Below are 18,528 nucleotides of genomic sequence, written 5' to 3'. Positions count from 1 at the left end.
GGAGGTGGAGAAAGTGAGATGATGGCTCTGGGGTGTCTGAAGTATGGTAGAGGTAAGCCAAGATACCCGGGTTCCATCCTTGAGTTGGGAAGATCCCCTGGAGAAGGAAATGGCAACCCACTTCAGTATTCTCCTCTGGAGAATCCCATGGACAGAGGAGCCTGGTGGGCTATAGTCCATGGGACTGCAAAGAATCAGATAGGACTGAGCAACTAAGACTTTCACTTTCAAGCACAGACAACATTATAGCTGCAGCACAGCCTTCACCCTGATGGAGATAAAGACTCACTGTGCTCTAGTTTATTCAGGACGACAAAGCATTCCTAGACGTGTTAGAAGAAATAATTCAAGAAGAGAAGAGATTCTAAGCAGAATAAGAGAGAAAGTTTCAGAAGGATTATTTACATAAAAATTGTATTCAAGGAGTTATTTGGATCCAGAAAGAGGGCATTCTATACAGACCTGATCTAGATAGAAGAGAAGCTTCAGATCTTGATGGGTGCTATTCAACAGAGTATTAACTTAAGACAAAAACATAACTTATGTAAGTTTTTCTAGTAGTCATATTTAAGAGTAAAAAGAGGTGAAATTTTAAAAAATATTTTATTTAATGCAACGTATCAACATACAACTATTTCAACCAAAAACATAAAAAAAAATTGAGATAATTTACTTTTTATTTTCACACAAGTCTTTGGAATCCTAGACACAGGACATCTCAGCCCACACCTGCCACATTTCAAGCACTTAACAGTTAAAAGTGGCAAGTGGTTACCTTATTGGACAGTATAGGTCCAGATAACCTATAATTTTTAGTCTTTAAAAATCAAGTAACTTTACTCAAGTATATCTTGATGATGTGCACTGTGGGTTATAATTTTCATATACACACTGTACTATTTTAATTTACAGTTTCTAGTTTTTATATCTATTTTATATCTGTTTTAAAACTAGTTTCAGGAAATTTTTCTTGAATTACTGTTTTTGGTATTTATTCCATTTCCTTGTTTTGTTTCCCAGGAGTCTTATCTGCAGGCTAAATTACCTCTGCCCATCTTCAGTATTCGTCATTTAATCAAAAATCTTTTTTTCCCTTTGTTTTTAATTCTTCAATTTTTATTGGAGTATAGTTTTGTATTAAGGTCAAGAAGCAACAGTTAGAATCAGACATGGAACAAGAGATTGGTTCAAAACTGGGAAAGGAGTACATCAAATGTCCTCTGATTATTTAACTTTTATGCAGAGTATATCATGCAAAATGCTGGACTGAATGAAGCATAAGCTGGAATCAAGATTGCCAGGAGAAATATCAATAACCTCAGATATGAAGATGACACTACCCTAATGGCAGAAAATGAAGAGGAACTAAAGAGCCTCTTGATGAAGGTGAAAGAGGAGAGTGAAAAAGCTGACTTAAAACCCAACATTAAAAAAACTAAGATCATGGCATCCAGTCCCATCACTTCATGGCAAATAGATGGGGAAACAATGAAAACAGTGAGAGACTTTATTTTCTTGGACTTAAAATCGCTGCAGTCAGTGACTGCAGCCATGGAATTAAAAGATGCTTGCTCCTTAGAAGAAAAGCTATGACAAACCTGTCTGTGTGTTAGTCACGCAATCGTCTCCGACTCTTTGTGACGCTATGCACTGTAGCCTGTCAGGCTCCTCTGTCCACGGGATTTTCCAGGCAAGAATACTATAGTGGGTTGCCATTTACTTCCCCAAAGGATCTTTCCAACCAAAGAATCTTCCCCTACATTATAGGAAGATTCTTTACTGTCTGAGCCACCAGGGAAGCCCCAGATATTAATATAGTCCTTGGGAAAAAAGCTATGACAAACCTAGACAGCACATTAAAAAAGCAGAGACATCATTTTGCCAACAAAGGTCTGCATAGTCAAAGCTATGGTTTTTCCAGCAGTCATGTACCGACGTGAGAGTTAGACCGTAAAGAAGGCTGAGCGCCCAAGAATTGATGCTTTCTCATTATGGTGCTGGAGAAGACTCTTGAGAGTCCCTTGAACTGCAAGAAGATCAAACCAGTCAATCCTAAAGGAAATCAACCCTGAATATTCATTGGAAGGATTGAAGCTGAAGCTGAAACTCCAATACTTTGGCCATCTGATGCAAAGAGCCAACTCACTGGAAAAGACCCTGATGCTGGGAAAGATTGAAGGCAGGAGAAGGGGACGACAGAGGATGAGATGGTTGGGTGGCATCACCAACTCAATGGATGTGAATCTGAGCAAACGCTGGGAGATAGTGAAGGACAGGAAACCCTGGCCTGCTGCAGTCCATGGGGTCGCAAAGAGTCGGACACAACTGAGCAACTGAACAACAGTTGCTTTGCACTGTTGTGTCAATCTCTGCTATACAGGTGAGTCAGCTATACATATACACACAAACCCTCTTTTTGGGATTTCCTTCCCACTTAAGTCACCACAGAGCATTGAGGAGAGTTCCTTGTACTATACAGTAGGTTCTCATTAGTTAGTTTAGACACACTCCTTATTTGTGATTAAAATCTTTTCCCTCTTCCACTTCTCTTACAGCACTATCTTTGCATCTATTTGCTCCCATGTTCCTTCCAGTTTAACCTTTATTTCTGAAATAACTTTTTTATTTATAAATATTTCCTGAGTTCTGTCACCTCATTTGAAATTTAATTCTGATTTTTGGTGTTCTTCCATGTCTTCTGTAACTTCTTTCAACTATCTTGTAGCTAGTTATGAAACAAATTATAGTTGTGATCTATTTTGTGGATGTTTCTGATATGCTTTCATTGCCAAGGATGTTGTTCTGTTCCTTATCAATTTTTTTCTTAAACCTCAGCAGAGGATTTGAGCTTTGTACTTTTTTCAGTGCTTGTTTTTAGGTAAAATCAGTCACTGATCTCTTGGGAGAAGGCAGGAACTGGGGTAACTCTTCTAACCTTGAAGAGTTCCTTCAGAGTTTTCACGTAGTTTTAAAAATGTTTCCTTGCTTTCTGGCTTTGTCCCCTCCCTGCTTTCATCTGAACTTTCTCTTTCTTTTAGGGCTTCCCAGATGGCCCAGGGGTAAAGAATCTGTCTGCCAATGCAGGAGATGCAAGAGATGAAGGTTCGATCCCAGGATTGGGAAGATCCCCTGGAGGCGGAATGTCAACCCACTCGTATCCTTGCCCGGAGAATCCCATGGACAGAGGAGCCTGGCGGGCTACAGTCCATGGGGTCACAGAGAGTCAGACATGACTAAGCACAATGGCACAACCTCTCTTTCTTTTATTTCTTCTTGCTCATATTGCTTGGGATTTATTCTCTGGCATGAACCCAGCCCTGGCAGGAAGCACAGGCCGCTCAACGATGAGAACTCTGTGGGCTGCCCGGCTGTCTGAGCTCTTCAGCCTAACTGCAGGACTTCACCCAGACCTCTCAGAATGGCCTCGGGTCTCTTCTAGAAAACACCCACTGGCTGTTTTGGCATTCTCTTGGAGTTCTCATTAGAAGCCCCCTTGCTCCCTCTGCCGTCTCTCACACCAATTCTGGAATCGCAGTGGTTCCTGTGGCTGTTGGTGGGTTTTGTTATTTGCATGCAGGTTGGCATTCCTAGGGCTACCTTGCTGTAAATATTGTCTATGGGTTTTTGGTTGTATGATCGAGTTGTTCCATTTTTCTGGGAGAACTCAAGAGGATGGAACAATTATGCAGCCATTACCACATCTTCCTAGAATCCTCCAAGCACAAAATGTTAATGTATCAGGGTTAGATACCAACTTGATACAAGCCAGGGCCAGGATCATAGTCACAAACACATACTATCATTGGGCTATCAACAGTGTATGTGCTCTAAGTTTCTGAATGATTGCGTCTGATTGAAATAAAAATGAATAAGACAGAGATTTCTTGTATCTTGAGTTTTATATCTCTGAGGGTTATCAATAACTTAGTTCAATAAGGAATTACTGAGCACCAGAAGACACTCTTCTAGAAACATCAGGAAGATGAGTTTGCCTTTGACTTAAAAGAGACTGTGAGTCTAGAAGCTGAAGAAATAATTAAAATTCCATGTGCTATGCAAGAATGGAAATAGGTGTAAAGCAACAAAGAGTACAGAGCAGGACAATTTATTCCCGGAGGGGAGGACATGGGCATGGAAACAATAGCAATTATCATGACTACATATGCCTGTTAAGGGCAGGAATAGTGGTTATACATGAGAGAACAACATTTCATTAAATGTTCATTCAAAAAAACTGCGTGAAAAAAAAACTTCATTTAAAAAAATATTAAAAACTAATGTGTATTAGATTGTTAAAAATAAAAATCAAGATTTTATTTGGGTCTGGATAAAAAGATCATCCTCCAAATAATTCACAGCTAGTTTATCTCAATAATATCATTGTCTTCAGCCCTAAAAATTGATAAATAGTCTTGATTATTATGTGTACCTATGAGCTGTCTTATGAGATGTATTAACCTTTTCAGAATAATGTAGTAAATCCTTATTTGTATCTTTCCCCCCATTCTCTTTCAACTGACTTTATGAAACACGAATGTTTTAGTCTTCTGATTGTTAAAAGAAACTACTGTTTTTCTCTCTAACAAAACAGAAAAGTCATATTAATAATAGCTTCCATTTAATGAACACTGCTGACAAGAAGGATGCTGAATATATTACAAACATGATCTTTTTTCACCATGATAACTTTATACTTATCTTAAAAGGGACTTGAAGCTTAGGGATGTTAAGTAACTTGACTAAGGTCACTTAAGTAGAAGGCAATAAAAGCAGGAATTTGAAACCTTACTTTCCCCAGATATAAGTCACACTAGAAAACATAAACAAGCCCACAGAGGTGCTCAGGGCAAAAGCGCACTATGTCAGCTGGGAAAAGTGAAGGGTCTGACAACGTGCTGCCGCTTCTGTGGCATGCAGCCAGGGTGCCGGGCCCTTCTTTGGAATTTTCCGTGCACCGAAGCACAGAGAACATGTACTGCCTTTTATTTTGGGTTGTTTTCCCTTTGTGCAAAATGTCTATTAATTAGATGTGATGTAGAAGGATTCAGGATCTTCACTGAAACTAAATAAAGTGATATCCTATAATTTTATTTAAAACTTTTTTTTTTTTAAATGTGGACTATTTTTTAAAGTCTTTATTGACTTTGTTACAATATTGCTTCTGTTCTACGCTTTGGTTTTTTGGCCTCTAAGGCATATGAGATCTTAGCTCCCTGACCAGGGATTAAACCCACAGCCCCTGCATTGGAAGGTGAAGTCTTAACCACTGGACCACCAGGGACATACCTTCCTATAAATTTTGGTTTCTATGATTCTTCAAAAAAGAAAGAAAATTTTAAGCAATTTATAAGTAACAACAATTATCTTCCATTGTCTTATATTCACATATGAAAACCATCAAGGTCCCTTTATGATAGCTCCTTATTCCCAAGATAATCTGACCTTTTAGTCACCAGATATTAGTACTTCATAACTGGATACAATGTCCACAGACTTTGAGAAATTTGGACACTCTGTCAACGTGACCACTGATCTAAGAAAATACATTTGGAAATCACGTTTCAACATCCTCTGATTTGATATGAAGCTGATGCACTAAAAGCAAAAGTGACTTTACTATGCTGTATGTCAGCAAGTTATGGATAAGGGTCTAATATATGGGAGTGAAACAGAAGGGAATGGCTAAAGGACAAAATTACTAAAACATCCAGATCAGGAACCAATATTACACATAGGTCAAAGCCATTCAATTTCATATTTTCGAATCAATATTCAGTACACACTATGATCAAAGCTATGGAGATATGATTAGCTCATATACTAAACTCCAGAACTCACAAAGAAACACCAACGCTCAGTGATTTAGTGAGAAGCTGACCACACATTACTTAGACCCATAGACAAGGGGGTGTTGGAAGAACTTTGGGTCAAAATATTCAAACCAAATAGTTATACTTTAAGTTGTAAAAGGGCTTTTTCAAGAAACAAAGATAAGTGTTAGTAAAGATGTGGAGAAAGTTGGTTGAAATGCAAAGTGTAAAACCATTATGAAAAACAGTATGGAGTTTCCTCAAAAAAAGTTTCAGACAGAACTACCATATGATCCAGCAAAGTCCTTCTGGGTATTAATCCAAAAGAACTGAAATCAGGAACTTGAAGAGACATTAGCACTCCCACAATCATAGCAGCACTATTTACAACAGTCAAGATATGCAATCAACCCAATGTCTATCCACAGAACAATGAGTAAAAATGGAATTCCATTCAGCCTCAAAAAAAGGGAAAATTTTGCAACATGCAACATGGATAAACTCTGAGAATATCATGCTAAATGAAATAAGCCAGTCACAGAAGGACAAATATTACATGATTCCACTTATATGAGGTACCTAAAATAGTCAAAATCATAGAATCAAAGAGGAAAGTGGTGGTTGCAAGGGCTGGAGAGCGGGAATGGCGAGTTGCCAATCAACAGACATAAAGTTTCAGTTAAGCAAGATGAATTAAGTTTGCGATCTGTGGTACAACATTATATGCAACATCAATGACAATGCATCATGCCCTTAAAAAATCTGTTAAGACAGCAGTTCTCATGTGAAGTGTTCTTACCAGAACAAAATAAAAACACTCAGAGACCTAACCACCTGCACCCCCACACAAGTTTCCAGAGCTACCTTGATGCACCAACTAAACTTACGTCAAACACTAAGAAAGCGCACATAAGAGCTTTTCCTCTTTTTCAAAGGGCTGCAAGAATCCCATCCCAGTCTGGATGTGATTCCCTTTCCTCAGAAACAATTTTGACAGCAATCCAAGGCAACTAGGTTCTAGAGTTCTCTGAGAAAATAATGAAGGGCTGTCAGTCCCAGAATACAATAAGGGGAAATAACATTTCTACTTTTCTAAATGAGACACTTCACTGAACCCAAATAAAACAAAAACAAAAACAAATGTACTGCATTTCCATTTTATCTGGCTATTTGAAGAACAGGTAAGCAGACGTCCTCACTGGCATATTTAGTCTTCATAGAATTTCTACCCCATGGTTTGTATCCGAGTGCCCAGAGCAAACTGCTTTTCGTCACTTACTCTGGCTGCAAATGAGGGCAGGCAGGGGTTAGGCTGAAGGCATGCAGGAAAGAACATATGGCACAGCAGTTAAGAGGCAACAGCTTCGAAACTAGGCTTATCTGGGTTCAAATGCTGCCTTCTCTGCTTTTGAAGTCATCATCTTAAGCAGGTTACTTGATCCCTCTGAACCTCAGCCTCTTCACCTGTAAAATGGGACAACAACCCCCTCCACTGGAATCATTGTGAAGATTAAATGAAATTCTGTTTGTAATGCATGTAGCATGTGCCTGGTGGTGGTGATTATAAAATGAACAAAATACACTTCTTTATTTCAGGTGCTTCAGATTTCTTACCACTTCTTACTGTAGAGAAAATTTATTCATTCTACTTGCAAGAAACATTTGAGCCTCCAGCACTGAGTGAGAAGGAAGAGGGGGAATGGACAGAGGAACGGACACATAATAAAACAAGCACAATAAAACCTTAATTGCAGAATCGAGGAGGTGAGTAAATAGGAACCCACAGTAAAATTTTTTACTTTTTTGTATGTTTAATAATTGTCATAATAAACTGTTGGGAAAAAATGAAGGGCAGAAGATTAGAATTAATAGATTGAGAGAATCAAACTAAATTCTAAGAGAACAGAAACCACACGGAGTTAAACCTGTAAGCAAAACACCTTGAACAGGATAGATTCCTGCTGAGACTGGGACATGGAGATAAACCTTGTTATTCTCATGCACAGAAGAACTGTTCCACTGCTGGAACCCGTGTGTCTGGGTCAGAATGCTAACAGGTGGCTGGAGAGACAATTAGGTCTAAGAAGGGTATTAATTTCATAGCTCTCTTATGTAATGCAAAAAGCCCTTCAATTTCCAAGTCACTGTTTTCCCAATCAAGATGCTGAAAATAGAACAATGTACTAAATAGAGCCACAGCATATAGTCAACTGAAGATATGGACTCTGTTTAATTAAAGTGAAAAAGATGTCCCTTGCTTTTCTCCTCCCTATCTTCCTGGCTCCTCCCATTCTACACAGCTTCCCATATAGATTTTCTCTTATTATTTTTTTGAAACAAATTCCCACATGAGATCAAGACTAGGGAGTTAATTGTTAATTCCCTGCATGTAAATTATCTGCCCCTGACAGGAGATGCCCCCCAAATGACACACCAATATTGGATTCATTTCCCAACAATATCAGCTCCCAATTACCATTCCATTAAGACCAAGGATGACTGTGGTGAAAAGTTTCATCTCTGTGTCCAAATCTCAATGGGAATCAGGACAGTTCAGGGTGTTGGTGCTTAAGGATCTAGCCCTGTATGGTTTTCTGCTCTGTTAGAATTCACTTTGATTATCTCTACAATCTACTAATTCTTCTGTACTGAATATTTCCCCCCAACATTTTATTATGAAAAATACCAGAGGGTCAGGGAGTCCCGTGACAAGATACCCAAGTTACGTTAAAATAAGTAAAGCAGTCATGGACCACAACATATTTTATTTTTAACACTGTAATATGGAAGAATAAATGACATCTAAAAAGTCTTAAGTAACCTTATGTCTTCATGGGTTGGAGACTGCCTAGTAAGCTTCATATTTACATCTTCATCTTTCGCTTACAAGAATAAATTAATATCTTATTGAGAGGAATAACTTTTACATTGTTTTTGAGATTCTGCCTTGTAAGGAAGAGCTATAAACATCTGGCTTTTAAGAAATGTACAGCCACAGACATTTCTTTCATTTCAATGCCATTTTCACCTCATTTAGTAAAGAACAGTGGCTTATACTGTCTAGGGCTAAAGCAAATTGTAATCCAAACCCACTAATATTTCTCTTTTCCTTTATCCTAGTCAAGGACTCTTATCCAAACCACTTTGCCTCCTGCTGTGGAAATGGTTTATATTCTTAAAGGTTTGCTCTCAAGAGGGGAAAAAATGGTACTTAACCACTAACCACAGTAGTAAAATGTCTGTAACATGATATTGTTGGTACCCACACATGGTCTATTTCGCGGAAATTGTAGTACGGATGAACTACACTTTAATAATGTGATCCCAGGACTCCAGCTATTAGCAGTTGAGGAGCTGGGATGAAAGTCTGCACAGTGATGATAACCACTGTGGTTCAGTGAGCACCTACTGTATGCCAAGGAGTGTGTTGCAGACTTTCCTTACATCACACCTAATTCTCCCAGCCATATGGAATGGTAGGTCTCATCATCTTCATTTTATTTCATTTTTTACTAAAAAAAATTTTTTTTTTGGCCACACCATGAGGCACATGGGATCTACTTTCCAGACCATGGGTAGAACCCGTGCCCCCTGCAGTGGAAGTCTGGGCCACTAAGGAAGTCCCTAATCTCCATTTTACAAGTGAAGAAAGTCTAGCTCAGGGACATTAAAGTACTTATCAAGATCAGTCAGGAATTCGGCAAACTGCCTGGTCTCCTTGCTTGGTCATTCTGTGGGGTTAGATCCTATCCATTTTAATGCACAGCAATAAGATCTTAGATGAGTTATTTACCACTATGAGCCTCAGTTTTTTTCATCTATAGAATAAGACGACTACTACCTGCCCTTCAAAGGGCTGCTGTGATGGTGAAGTGGACTAAAGCAGATAGTACACTTAGCACAATACCCCATACCTAGTACTTGAGTAATAATACCAAGTAAGGAGAAAAGATGACACTGCTACATTTTCATGCCTTCCAGGTAATTTTTACATCCTAAAATTCTGAGTTATTGCCCTTTTTTATTTACCTGCATTTAAAATATTCTCATACTTATCTCTCGGGACACAGCATTGAGACTTTCAGGTTTTTTACTGGTGGGCATGGGAGAGGCAGGAAAGCAGACAGACTGAAATAACTATCATTATCTTTTAGTTCTGCCTTTTTATCAGGTTACTCAGTTTTTCTCAGTACCATTATAATCTGCATACACCTATTTGTCCATACCCCAAGCAGTCCAAACTGTGAATTTATATATTCATTTTTCCTTCTAAGGCAAACAACAACTACAATGATCAAAACCCTACCACCACTTTACGACTTCAAGTATAAAATATTTAAATGTTACAAACATATTAGCCAGGTGGGAATATCTTTCTGTTTGTAGGAATACAGTCTTATGCAAATAATTTATCTCAGCTTCTCCCTGTCTGTAACAACCCATCAAATGTATATTCCTCATCTCCCATCCAAATGGGTAAACAAACTATTTACCTGACACATAACATGGCAAACCCTTTTTTTTTTTTGTCACAAAACTGTCTTCTGTTGCTCAGTACTAAACAATACAAAAAGAGTTTTTATTCTATTTGTTTAATTGACAAATGTCAGTCAGTTTTCACCTTTTCTATATGAGTAACTTTGGCACTAGGTCATAAAACTCAAGTTACTTGTTTCCCAGAGTCACTGATTCATTCAACCTAATATTACTTTGTACCTACTATGTGTCATGCATGGTGCCAGGCCCGTGAGAAATAAACACTGAGCAAAAACAAGGAGGCTACAATTCCAATGGAAGAGACAGAAATGCACCAAATAATCACATGATCACTGCAACTCAAACAACATCCAGAAAGGGAAATGCTACATGTCTATCACAGGGGGATGTGACCTGCTTAGGGATGGCCAGTGGGCTTTCCCAGGAAAGCAACATTTGAGCTGAGGTTTAATTAAAGGTGATAAGGGATCCATAAGCAAAAAGAGGCAAGACAAACATTCTAGAGAGACGGGAAGAAGCGGAGAGCAGCATGGGTGGGTGGAAGAAAGCCAGTGTGGCTGGAACACAGAGACCAAAGAGACGCTTGTCATGAGCTGAAGTTAGGAAGGCAGGTGAGTGCCAGTGCAGATCCCCATGGTCAACTTAAGGAGTCTCACCTTTACCTAAGAACACTGCGAAGGGACTGAAGAGTGGTGACACTGTCTGATTTGTATTCTGACTGCAGTCGGGGGACTAGCGCACAGAAATTCATGGTGCAAAGAGATGAACCAGTTAAGTGTCTGCTGCAGTGATCCAGATAAAAGACCATGGCAGCTTGGACCAGACCAGTGATGAGGAAAGTAAACATTTAGAAGGCATAAGGAATCAGGACCAAATGTGAGTACTGTGTTATGAGCTGTGCATGGACTCTTGGAATTTTCACAAACAACCTATGGGACGCATATTCTTTTCTGCATTTTATAGATGGGAATATTGAGGCACGTGGACATCTGTCCAAAGTGCAGGTAGTAAATAATAGAACCAGAACCCCAAGCCCATGGTTATTTAATGTCAAAGCCAATTACAAAATTACTGTTAAAAACTCGAAATAGAGTTAAGATGAAAGGTCTCTACAGCCAAGTTTTGAAACTCAAAAGCTTCTTGATCTATTTCATCAAGGTGCCAATGGTGAGCCCTGAAGAACACGGCCTTAGGTCCCCGCCTAGTAACACGGATTCTCTTTTGAAGGTTTATACCACAGAAGACATACCTATTTCAACATATCGGTTGGGCAAGTCCCTCATTTCACTGGCGTGCCGTTCCTTCACTGAACATATCTAGAAAGGAAAGTCAAATGTCATTTTATTCATCTGACAGAACACTCTTCATCACATCTCATTCACTATATGGTACTTTTGCTAAATTAGCCATGTAGCATTGAGGACAGGATGCACACATCCTACCCTATGACTTACGTGATAGAAACTAATTTCAATGACATACAGCAACCATTACTTATATTCTCCAACATGGTGTGTTCAGTTGCTCAGGTATGTTCAACTCTCTGTGACCTCACGACTGTAGCCCCAGGCTCCACTGTCCACGAAATTCTCCAGGCAAGAATACTGGAGCAGGTTGCCATTTCCTACTCCAGGGGATCCTCCCAGCCCAGGGATAGAACCCACATTTCCTGTCTTCTGCACTGGCAGGCGGATTCTTTACCACTAAGCCACCCGAGGAGCCCCACTCTCAGGGTGCCAGGTCCCAGAGATATTATTCTCCAGTAAAGTTTTATTCAGGGACAAAGAAAAGAAGGAAGAGAATATAGTTTTAAGACCTTTCCAATGACCCATTTTCTGCAACTCTATTGACAGACTCCTTCGATCATCATCCAAATAAAACTCCAGCAAAAGCACAGAGCCCCAAATGCCCAATGGCTAGTCTGGGCAACACCCACATAGATCTAGTGTTTCTGATCACATTTCAGTCATTTATTTCACTGTTGCTAAATAATACTTTGCAAAAGTGTCACATGCTCTTCTTCTCTCAAGCTCATTAAAATACATGTATTACATAATTTAAATCAGGGATGGTAACGACAGCCCAGCCTCTATTTCTTTTACAGCTTGTAAGTTGAAAATAATTTTTACATTTTTGAAGGTTTGAAAAAGTGAAAAGGAGAGGAGGGAGATTGGGAAGGAAAAACAAATAAAAAGAAAATTGCTTGGCAGAAACAATATGTAGCAGGCAAAGGGCTTCCCTGGTGGCTCAGTTGGTAAAGAATCCGTCTGCAATGCAGGAGACCCCGGTTCGATTCCTGCGGTGGGAAGATCCACTGGAGAAGGTGTAGGCTACCCACTCCAGTATTCTTGGGCTTCCCTTATGGTTCAGCTGGTGAAGAATCAGCCTGCAATGCGGGAGACCTGGGTTCAAGCCCTGGGTCAGGAAGATCCCCTGGAGGAGAGAAAGGCTACCCACTCTAGTATTCTGGCCTGAAGAATTCTGGGGTTGCAAAGAGTCAGACATGACTGAGCAACTTTCACTTACTTCACTTAAAGTTTAAAATCTTTACGACCAGCCTTTTACAGAAAGTTTTCCAACTCATATTTTAAATTATATGTATACATTTTGAACAGAAATTTTATATATTTATTTTATATATGTGTTTGTGTATATACATATATATACACACACATACACAGCCCATAACACATATGTGTGTTAACTGTGAATGTTTTAGGATAATAAGACTATGGATATTTTATATATATATATATTTTTGCTGTGTTTTCTGAAGGAAATGTACCCTATTTTGTAATAAGAACTGAGAAAAATTTACATAGTTCAGCCATCCAGTTTAAGATTGAGCCTCAAACGTCCATCAACAGATGAATGGATACAGAAGATGTGGTACATATAAACAATAGAATATTACTCAGCCCTCAAAAAGAATGAAATAATGCCCCTTGCAACAACATGGATGGAGCTAGAGATTATTATACTTGTTGCCAAAGGGGAGAGGACAAGTGGAGGGAAGGATAGGAAGTCTGGGGTTAGTAGAATGAATGAACAACAAGGACCTATTGTATAGCACAGGGAACTATGTTCAATAACCTATGATAAATGATAATGGAAAAGAATATGAAAAAGAATGTGTGTATATATAAACGTGTATGTAACTGACTCACTTTGTTATACAGCAGAAATTAACATAACATTGTAGATCAACTACAGTTCAATTTAAAAAAGACTGAGTCACAAGTACTGATCCTATACAAACTTCTTTTAGAGAGCATTTATTGCATTATTTTATAGCTGTATCCCTAAGTGTACCTACAACATGAAAATTTCTAAAATACAGAAAATCCAAAGGGAAAAAACAAATCATACATTGTCCCAGAATAAACTGAACACTTTTGGAGAAGCTACTTTTCTTAACCTAAAATTACTACAGATAGTTTAATGTGCTATTAAAATATCCTTACATGATTCTTCAATATCTTTATAGTATTTCATTATATGAATGAACTGGAATTTAATCAATCCTATTTTAGACATTAGTTTCTTGTTTCTTATCTCTTTCTGATGCCAGCAATAGTCCAATCAACATGGTCCTATATAAAACTTTTGGACTTCTGTTTCACTAGAATAAATTCCTAGAGGTAGAACTGATAGATCAATGTACATTTCTGCAGTCAGCAAAAACAAGACCTGGATCTGAGTGGTTCAGATCATGAGCTCCTTACTGCAAAATTCAGGCTTAAACTGAAGAAAGCAGACCATTCAGGTATGACCTAAATCAAACCCGTTATGATTATATAGTGGATGTGATGAACAGATTCAAGGGATTAGATCTGGTAGACAGAGTGCCTCAAGAACTACAGATGGAGGCTCGTAACAGGAGCCTCAGGAGGTGGTGACCAAAAACATCCCCAAGAAGGAGAAATGCAAGAAGGCAAAGTGGTTGCCTGAGGAGGCCTTACACGTAGCCGAGAAAAGAGGAGAAATGAAAAGAAGAAAGGCAAAGATATAGCCAACTGAATACAGAGTTCCAGAGAATAGCAGGGAGAGATAAGAAAGCCTTCTTAAGTGAACAATACAAAGAAATAGAGGAAAACAATAGAATGGGAAAGACTAGAGACCTCTTCAGGAAAATAAGAGATACCAAGAGAACATTTCATGCACAGATGGGCACGATAAAGGACAGAAATGATATGGACCTAATAAAAGCAGAAGATTTTAAGAAGAGGTGGCAAGAATATACAGAAGAACTATACAAAAAAGGTCTTAATGACCCAGATAACCACAATGGTGTGGCCACTCACTTACAGCCATATATCCTGGAGTGTGAAGTCAATCAGGCCTTAGGAAGCAATACTATAAACAAAGATAGCTCCACCTGAGCTATTTAAAAAAGATGATGCTGTTAAAGTGCTGCACTCAATATGTCAGCAAATTTGGAGAATTCAGCAGTGGCCACAGGACTGGAAAAGGTTAGTTTTCATCCCAATCCCAAAGAAGGGCAATGCCAAAAAATGTTCAAACTACCACCCAATTGCATTCATTCACATGCTAGGCTTCAACAGTACGTAAACCAAGAACTTCCAGATGTGCAAGCTGGATTTAGAAAAGGCAGAGGAACCAGAGATCAAATTGCCAACATTCACTGAATCACAGAAAAAGCAAATGGAACTCCCCTCCCTCCAAAAAGAAACACATCTACTTCTGCTTCATTGACTATACTAAAGTCTTCTTTGTGACAATCCACTATGTGGATCACAACAAATTCTTAAAGAGATGGGAATATCAGACCACCCTACCTGTCTCTTGAAAAACCTGAATGCAGGTCAAGAAGCAATAGTTAGAACCAGACATGGAACAACAGACTGGTTCAAAATTGGGAAAGGAATAGGTTAAGGCTGTATATTGTCACCTAGCTTATTTAACTTATATGCACAGTACTTCATGCAAAATGCTGGGCTGGATGAATCACAAGTTGGAATCAAGACTACCAGCAGATATAACAACTACTTCAGATATGCAGATGATACCACTCTAATGGCAGAAAGTGAAGAGGAACTAAAGAGCCTCTTGATGAAAGTCAAAGAGGAGAGTGAAAAAGCTTGCTTAAAACTCATCACTCATTAAACAAAGATCACGGCATCCAGTCCCATCACTTCATGGCAAACGGATGGGGAAACAATGGAAACAGTGACAGACTTTATTTTCTTGGGCTCCAAAATCACTGCAGATGAAATTAAAAGATGCTTGCTCCTTGGCAGAAAAGCTATGAACAACCTAGACAGCATATTAAAAAGCAGATACATTACTTTCCCAACAAAGGTCCGTGTAGTCAAAGCTCTGGCTTTTTCAGTAGTCATGTATGGTTGTGAGAGTTGGACCATAAAGAAGGCTGAGTGCTGAACAATTGATGCTTTTGAACTGTGGTGTTGGAGAAGACTCTTGAGAGTCCCTCGGACTGCAAGATCAAACCAGTCCATCCCTAAAGGAAATCGGTCTTGAATATTCATTGGAAGGACTGATGCTAAAGCTCCAATACTTTTGACCACCTGATGCGAAGAGCTGGCTCACTGGAAAGATCTTTCATGCTGGGAAAGATTGAAGGCAAAAGGAGAAGGGAGTGACAGAGGATGAGATGGTTGGATGGCATCACTGACTCAATGGACATGATTTCAGCAAACTCTGGGAGACAGTGAAAGACAGAGGAGCTTAAGCGTGCTGCAGTTCATGGGGATGCAAAAAGTTGGACACAACTTGGTAACTGAATAACAACAGATAATGCAGGATAATCTCCTCATCTTCAGATGCTTAGTTAGTCAATCTTTTTGCTCAGCTCTTTACTGCATAAAGAAACATTTATAGGTGGTGGGAATCAGGATTGCTATCTTGGGGACCATAATTCAGCCTAATGGAGGAAGCATTTCCAGTAGCAATTATCGAACTTCTTTCATGTCCCAATAGGCTAGTTTCCCTTTTCTTTCACCAAAAAAGAAAAGAAAATCCCAATTTTAAAACAAAGTAAAAAGCCACTTGGTCTATTTAAGATACTTAAAAACTATCAAGAAGATTAGTTTACTGGATCAGTACTGGGATAGGGAGACTGGGAAGCCCTCTTTTGTCCTTGACTTTGAGGTACAACTTCCTTCTTATTACCTTAAATGTGACTGTTGTGTTCATTTAACATATGGAAACAATTACCACATGTTCTATTAAGAAAGAGAACCTGAATCATAACTAGAAATACCTCAAATTAATAATGCTTATTTTGATGATAACAATCACCACATTAATAATTTTTATGCTTTCTTTTTCACAGAGGAATTTTCAATAGCCATGTCTCTTTCATGACCTTTCTGGAATTTTCTGACATAACTATGACAGCTTACATTTCCTATGCATGGTATGCCAGATCCTATACTAAGTTCTTCATTAAACTGCCCCAAAATGTGTGATGTGAGAACTATCAGTGCTCCCACTTTGCAGATGAGGAGAGTGAAGCTTAGAGAGGGTCACACAGGAAGTTCAGTGGGAAAACTGGAATGGATTCCAGGTCCGTGCGACTCTACAGCCTGAGCCCTTCCATTAGACTACTGCTGGGATATCTTCTTACACCATCTTTATCTCAACTAAGTTTTACTTTATTTAGACGAATGTATATATTTTTAAAGGGAAACAAACAACTTTTGCTCTGAAATACCTAACACGAGACAAGCGCTACTAGGTACAAAATAAAGGTGAATGGACTTTGGGCCTCGTTTTGCAGAACAGCTTCATTTACCCAGGCATGTAAAAGGAAGGCGACATATGTGAGAAAACAGCCCCAAGTCGTATCGTCCATAATAAGCCTGTGCCTTTACTCCACCGAACTACTAGCGAGCAAGCAGGATGATTTCATTTCAACCTTTTTCCACCATCAGTTCTACTGAAGAAGCTCAGGATCAAAGCTAAGGGAAATGGAAGGAAACATTTAAAAAAAAGGGACCCAGGTGAACCAGCAACACAATGCATATTCCCATAAATAGCTAAGGCCGACTGGGTTACAGGAAATTAAAAAAAGATCAGAAAGGCTGCACCATTCTGAACATGGATAAGGTCATGAGAAACGACAGATCTGAAAACTCACGCTTATCCCACGACCATAATATGCAGATGGAAATATTTTGGCTCTGAGAAGCCATTCAAGAACTCATATTCTTGGACTTTCCTGGAGGTCCAGTGGTTGGGACTTGGCCTTCCAATGCAAGGGGTGCAGGTCTGATCCCTGGTCAGGGAACTAAGATCCCACATGCCTCGGGGCCAAGGGACCAGAACACAGACCACAGGCAATGCCACAGCAGACTCAATAAGGACTTCAGAAATGGTACACACACACACACACACACACACACACACACACACACACACACAGAGGAACTCATTCCTCTGGACCATCGTCAGTAGCTCTGTAACAATATGGACTCATGAGAAAGACAAGTAAACCCACCTTGACGGACGTCCCCCAGCCGATGATCAGCGTCACATTGTCCTTCCAGCAGAGGCTACAGGGATACATATCTGGGCGAAGACTTATATCATCCCGGGGCACGTTCGTGATTCTCTGCTTTGAGGTGATGTCAAAAATCTTCACGCCCTGGAAAATAAAGTAGCACTAAGCATCCTTGACTCACGAGAAGAAAGGTGAAAGGCAACTTGATGACGGCCACTGCTGCACACCCGAGGTAACGAGCACGGCAAAGTCCTCATCGTGTTCATCGGGTGCCACGGGGAGCCACGGAAACGTTGACTCCACACGAATCCCGTGAAAACCCCCAACAAAAGGAAACCTCCATCCTTCTTTTCAGGTCAATGAGATTTTATGAGCAGGTGGCACGGGCAACACAAATGGTAGATGTATAGATATCAGCAACTACGTTTCCAAAATGACAGACAAGAAACATTTATATATGTATTGTTACACCTCAAGAATGGGGTTTGGTTTTCAGAAAAGTTCTGAATCTGAAAACCCACTAGGTAAAGAAAACTACACCTGACATTTTAAAGTACTCAAATCAAGAAACACTGAGCAAGCAGCTAAATGAAAATAAGCCAAGAGGCCATACATCTGTTGACCATGACTGTGACCCAGGAGACATAGGAACTAGCATAGCATAGACCCAACTAGCACAGCAGCTTCTGGGAGGTTTCTACCATGCAAAATGGAATAGCTGGGGAATCCCAAACG

General features: G+C 39.4%; 1 protein-coding gene across 3 annotated transcripts in view; it reads right to left on the bottom strand.

The window, feature by feature from the left end:
- VPS41 (VPS41 subunit of HOPS complex) overlaps positions 1–18,528 on the bottom strand; it is a 197,594-nt gene that overhangs the window by 53,788 nt on the left and 125,278 nt on the right. For all 3 annotated transcript variants that reach the window (XM_061165672.1, XM_061165673.1, XM_061165674.1), the window contains 2 exons: positions 17,791–17,937; positions 11,557–11,623 (listed from right to left, as the gene is read on the bottom strand). In XM_061165672.1, coding sequence (XP_061021655.1) covers positions 11,557–11,623; positions 17,791–17,937 — 214 coding nt within the window. The remainder of the gene's footprint in view (positions 1–11,556; positions 11,624–17,790; positions 17,938–18,528) is intronic.

Source organism: Dama dama, chromosome 18 (genome assembly GCF_033118175.1).
Source record: "Dama dama isolate Ldn47 chromosome 18, ASM3311817v1, whole genome shotgun sequence".
In the NCBI taxonomy this organism is placed as follows: domain Eukaryota; kingdom Metazoa; phylum Chordata; class Mammalia; order Artiodactyla; family Cervidae; genus Dama; species Dama dama.
This window is presented reverse-complemented; position numbering and strand designations above follow the sequence as displayed.